Source organism: Empidonax traillii, unplaced genomic scaffold (genome assembly GCF_003031625.1).
Source record: "Empidonax traillii isolate 1590-97213 ecotype Southwest subspecies unplaced genomic scaffold, ASM303162v1 scaffold1151:size328817, whole genome shotgun sequence".
Classification (NCBI taxonomy): domain Eukaryota; kingdom Metazoa; phylum Chordata; class Aves; order Passeriformes; family Tyrannidae; genus Empidonax; species Empidonax traillii.
In genome coordinates this window covers 34644-40771 of record NW_020956344.1, presented here as the reverse complement: position 1 = coordinate 40771, position 6128 = coordinate 34644, and the positions used below count along the sequence as shown (strand labels likewise).

Here is a 6128-nt window from a genome sequence, read left to right as displayed (position 1 = left end):
TGATTTACTCCTTAAATGCACTTGGCAACTGTGTCTTAGAAGTATCTTATAGACATTGTTCCTGATCCTGAAAAATGTGCTTAGGAAACATTACCTATGCTTGTAGCATGGTTCCTTTTCTTGCTTGGAACAAGAGAGACAATAGGATAGACAGGGTGGAAGATAAGTATTACACAACTAAAGTCACATCATAACTTATTCTTTGTGTGTATCCCTTACTCTAGGACATATTTCCCAATCTTTGCAAAAAAAATCTTTGAGTTATCCTTCAAAGTGCAGCATGTCCCTCTCCCAGCCACTGCTGAGCTGAGTCAACATACCCACCTATAATCCACGCCACCATCCTCACTCTTCCACCTCCCTTTCCAGAACCAGCTAAGGTGCACATCGAAACCAAAAAACAACATGATCTCCCACATGAGGGGCTTCATCTTTCCTCATGCCAGATGCTAGAATGGTGTAGAATTGCAGAAGATATCCAGGGTGAAACAATTGAATATGTTGTTCCAATGATATCACAAAGTGGATGCTAAAGTCACTAGCTGCTACTTCCCTTTTCACCACCAGTTGGACACATTCGTGTCTAAGTTTCTTGGGGATAAGTACAGGGTGTATATCAGTTCTCCTTCCACTTCATGCAACAGCCAAAATTTCTAGTTGTTTTTCAAAGAGAAATAGCCCAGCTCTGGGACTTCAATGAGCTGATGCCACTGCTGCATGAGGTGGGTTTTAGGACATTAAAACACAGTCTGTCACAGTGAGGTGTGGAACTTCTGAGGGGAACATGCAAGGTGAGAAACTACAGGGAATTATGGAAAGATTTTAAGGTTTGCTTTTACAAAGGAGCAAGGGTCAATGCAGTTCTTATTTTTGAAGTTCTTGCTTTTACATTGTGAATAGAAGTTCAGGGTAGATAAACAAGAGCACAACTTAGTTATTGAGTTTCTTCTAAGATAATACTAGAACTAAAAATGAGTCTTAGACCAAAGTAATTATGTAAAGAAATTATATTATTAAATTATAGATTGCAGCATTCAGGCACACTGAAAAACACGATAGTCTTGTATGTGTGTAATTCTTCTGTATAGAACTTAGCTTGTAAAAGAAAATATTCAGAAAAATATTTAGAAACCAAAAGCTGAAACCTTCCATTTTACAGCTTACCAGCTTTTCCATAGTTATATAAATCTATTGTCAGTCCTTCAATAATGCCATTGCTAGAAAAAGATTGAAACTTTATTTCCTCAAATGAAAGCTCAAGTTACTCAGAGATGCTATTGCTCAAAATTTTGCCCTTAGCATTATGTCTCAGAAACAATAAAGGAAAGAAAACAAGATAGATAAGGCCATGGATTGTGATCAGTGGCTATTCTGTACACTTCTTTGGCTCAGGAATTAATATCTTGAACAAAGATACTCTCCAACAAAAGCAAAAACACTCCAGCTGCCTCAGTTTTATAGAACTTGGTAGGGCTTCCTACTGTCTCATACTTTTCACAGCCAAATATAGAATTTTTCACCAGATACACATTCGATTCTCAATTTTGGTTGGTTTTCTGATTAAATAATCCCATGTATAATAATCTCTAAGTGCTCATTAACTAAGGAATGCATGCAGGTTGCTTTTAGAAGTTGGATATCCAGATTCCCTTTTCAGTTGCAGCAGAAGTAGATGAATATACTGGAAATGGTTTGACTTCTCTGTTCTTTATTTTTATCACTTATACTCCTGGAGATAATGATGGATTAATGTGTATGCCTTTTGCATTTCGACACACAATTAGTCTTCCCAAATTAGGAGGCTAACTTCCATATATATTCAATGAAGTTGAGCTCCTCCTGAGGCAACTGATAACCTAAACGATCCAAATATCTTCTTCAGAGTAAATGGAGACATTTGGCCTATGGCTGATTTTCAAATGAATAGCCTGTCATAGAGCTAATTTCTGTAGGCAGGTACTTTCAGAACAAGACTGAGAAACTGAAAAGGCAGGGGTTATTCAGAAGACAAACAGTAGGTTGACTGTTTGGGAGGACCTATTGACCTACAATGTGATCTACTACAGACCAAGGGCTCTCAGTCTTCATTGAGTTTTTTAAAGATACTGGTATAAAGTTTCTTTACAGGATATCATGTTTGCTACACAGCACTCCAATTTTATTGCAGAACAAGAGCCTAAAGAAGCTAATGATATAGAATCAGACCTGTTCTGACCTCTGGAGACCCCTTAAAACCTCCTCCTCCTAACTGACTTCACCCAGATCAGAAGCTTCACCATCATGAAACCCTAACATATAGAAACCTCAGGACTCTGGTGTTTTGTAACTCAGATACTACTACACCACCAGACAAGCAAGTTCCAATCTCTGCCAGAGAGAAGGGGCACAAGAAGCTGAGAGGGAGCATGGCCGGGACAGTTGACCTGAACTGGCCAAAGGAATATTTCATACCATAGAATGTCATGCCCAGTATATAGACTGGGGGAGCTACCTGGAAGGGGAACTTACTGTGGTTTGGAGATAAGGTTTGCTTCAGTTGGTGAGTGGTCATCATCATGGCTAGGCTTTGTGAATGAAGATTTGAGAGGGGCTCTACCCACGCTTGCTACAAGCGCGCTGATGGTGAGTGGTGAGCAACTATTGTTCATCACTAGTCATTCTTGGGTTTTATTGCTTTCTCTCTCTCTCCCCTTTTTATTATTATTATTGTTCTTGTTGTTGCAATATTACATTTTGCTTCATTTCAATTATTACACTGTTCTTTTCTCAAACAACAAGTTTTACTTTTATTTTCTGATTCTCCTACCCATCCCACCAGGGCTGGGGAGAAGTGAGTGAGTGATTGCATGGTGCTTAGTTGCCAGTTGAGGTCAAACCATAACATCCTCCCAAGTCACACAACCTTGCTTCCATTGGCCATGCACTTTCTTCTTTTTGCCTTAGCTCCAGAAAAAGATCCCTGGTCAGCCAAGCTGGCCTTCTGCCTCGCCAGCATGACTTCCAACATTTTGGAATTGCATGTTCCTGTGCCCTTAAGGGATGGTGTTTAAAATGTGACCACACTGATGGATCCCTGCATCTTCAAAACCATTTTCCTAGGGGATCTTGCAAAGTAGTTCCCTTAGCAGCCTGAATTCTGCTCTCCTCTAATCCAGAGTTTTGCTGGCAAATATCTGTCACCAGATATTTTAAATTAAACTACTCCATGGTCCAAAATATCCACCAATCACCACTTCGTTCACGAGGCTCTCTTGTTAACAAACCAAGAGAGCATACCTTTCCTAGTCCCTTAGTAGGTCCCTTAGTACATGTATCAATATATAAACATTGCTACTCATGTTTTACCCATCCTTTACATGCTCCTCAATGGAAGAGCAGAAAACACTTCTCCCCTCAACCTCAGAAAGACTAAGTGACCTTGTGTTCCTGCCCTAATCAATGAGGTTGTGAAAGAGGATCTGCTCCAAAATAGACATTGTGGGGAGGCAGAGGGAGATGGTGTGTGAGTAACTGAGGAAGAGCGGTTCCTGTTTCAAGCATTACCTTATGGAGAGAGTCATATTATAGCTCATGATACCATATTTAGAAGTACAGCTTGTTTAGGCTTTCAAACAGAACCATCAGAAACACATATTAATAAAATATAATCATAAAACTACCTTTTTTTTTTTAACGAGGTCCATCTTTATTTCCTACTGTTCTATTTAACCAATAAAAATGATGTGACAAATTGAGAGGAAAAAAACACTTCTTATCAGCAATGTTATTATATGAAGTTTCTTTTTCCTGGTTTTGTTTGAGTTTGTGTTCTTGCCTGTATGGTTGCCTACAATTAAATAAAAGAGGATCTATTTAAAGAAAGGACCAGTCAGAACAGGTAAGTGAAAACCAGACAGGATTAAAGCAATTAAGAGTGTCAGTTCCCCAGCAGCCAGAGTTGTCACTGAGACTAGTTGCCACAAAAGAAAAAGAACTTTGAGCAAGAGAGGAGAAGCTACAGACTTGCTGCAGACAGGAGCACCCAGAAAGGTGAGAATGCACTGCCCTCCCAAAACAATTATCACAGCAAGCAGAGAACCTGCCCATGTCACACTCAGAAATTTAGGCTGCCATTACAAAAAACTTCAGGTGAAATACTCTCAAGTGTTAGATGAGTCTGTTCTGTGAAACAGAGTGGGGAACAGGCCCAGGTGTTTCTGAGCATTGTTTCTTCCCTTTTTCAGGATGTCTCTAAAGTCAAACCCATTCCTGTCTCAGGTATTTAGTGGTGCCCTATCAGCTGCTGTGGGAGAGGGGCCTGCCTGGGGAACAAGAAGGTGAAAGAGAGCTTGAGGCTGCTCTGGAGCACCACAGCACAGCTAAAGAAACAGTGGGATGTGTGCTTTCCTTGTATGACTTGGTTTTACATGTTTTGCACTTCCAAATTTTGACGCTGTTTTCTTCCGAGGAAGTCTGGGCAAGTGGAGGTGATTTCAGTTACTTTAGCATGTCCTCAGGCCCCAGCCCTGGCTGGACCAGCTAACACCATCCCAGCTGATACAGAAGGGGTTGTAACACAGGACTTAGGTGGAAACGGAGAAGCCAAGCTCCTAAAACTGACATTACAACACTGGAGAGGAGCCCTGAGTCCTCAGGAAGGAGCCAGCTCAGCCAACAGCCCAGGAGGCAGGTGAAAGGCAGAGTGAAAAGGAGACTTGCAGATTAGCAGTACCTGGGCAACTTCTACCATGCCCTACTTTAGCTGCATTTCCCCCCAGCTTTTCAACTTTCTCTTTTATCTTTTTACCTTATTTTCTTTGTCTCTTCTCACTTCCACCTTGGTTTACTTGAGTTTCTCTATCTGCCTTGTGCCTGTCCCTCTGCCTCTCTGCTGTCCTCCTCCCCCTCCTTGCTTTCATGCAGAAGCCTGCAAGCCCTTCTGAACTTGACCTCATACAACTTCCCATTTTAGCATCTCCTCTTGCTGTGCAGCAATCAGTGCCAACCAAGGTACATGTCAGCTAAACATCTGCTCTGGTAACAGTTTCCCTTAAAACTTGCCATAGCACAACAAGTGAATTTTCAGCTTTGGAACTAAATGTGCATTCCATTTTCATGCATAATATCAAAATTACATTTTTCTTCTGTGCTTTAACAGTTTTGGCAAATGAAGTTGAGGATCTTTTGCTAACTCTGTATCATAACTATATATAGAGGGAGAGTAGAGCTAAACAGTTTCTTGGAGAAGCTTGTTGTAAGCCAGTGAATTGTTTGTAGCTATGGCATTTTTCAGGCACTGCCAGAAGAAGGGCTGAGATTGAGGGTTAGTTGGCCATTCCAGGACAGAACTTCGGCACAGCCTCTTCCTCAGACGGACATAGCGCGACTTCTGCAAAACCTTCTCAAGAAATATCAAGATAATGACATCCAGCTTTTCATCCAGAAGCCGCTGGTGGGCCATGTAAAAGGTTGTCTTGAAACTGCCGCTTTTAATATACTTGTTGGTCAGCACAAATATGGTCTTTTTGCTCAACTGAATGCTCTGGGAAAGGTTGTCAAAGACTGGCTGTCCCGGGAGCCAGTCCCTTCCTTCCAGGCATAAATTGAACTGCCTGGCTTGTTGGTCTTCCAGCCTTTTAACCAGTTCTTCCATCACCCAGTCATTCACAGCTGGATCTTCGTTGTCATGGGCAATAAAAGCATCGTAACAGGCATCTGGTAAAGCTAAACGCCGATAGCCCTTCAGCTTGGCAGTGCAGTAATGGTAACTGTACCACACATCCCAGAAGTACAGATGGCTCGTCACCGCAAGCACCATAAAGCTGAGGACGGCTGAAGCTGACAGAGCGTACAGGATCAAATATGAGGTGTCCAGCTCACACGTGTACAGATCCAAGAAAACCACACTCCTTCCCTTATGTGCCCCTGGGCCAGCACAGGTCACGTCCGTGGCCAGAAGAGGAATAGTCACTTGAGTCTGATTGATCCACCAGACAAACCACACGGCCTCACAGTTGCACTTGAAAGGATTGCCGTGCAAAAGCAGCATCTCCAGGTTGTTGATGACATTTTCAGGGAAACTAGACTTCTTAATGATTTCAATCTTGTTTGAACTGAGGTCCAAATACCTCAGTTTAAATGCCCCTCTG

General features: G+C 41.8%; 1 protein-coding gene across 3 annotated transcripts in view; it reads right to left on the bottom strand.

Moving 5' to 3' along the window:
* Positions 1–3755: 3755 nt before the first annotated feature.
* The window catches only part of TLR7 (toll like receptor 7), a 9252-nt gene continuing 6879 nt past the window's right edge, over positions 3756–6128 (bottom strand). For all 3 annotated transcript variants that reach the window (XM_027905404.1, XM_027905403.1, XM_027905405.1), the window contains exon 4: positions 3756–6107. In XM_027905404.1, the coding sequence (XP_027761205.1) occupies positions 5207–6107 (901 nt within the window). In that variant the 3' untranslated portion in view covers positions 3756–5206. The remainder of the gene's footprint in view (positions 6108–6128) is intronic.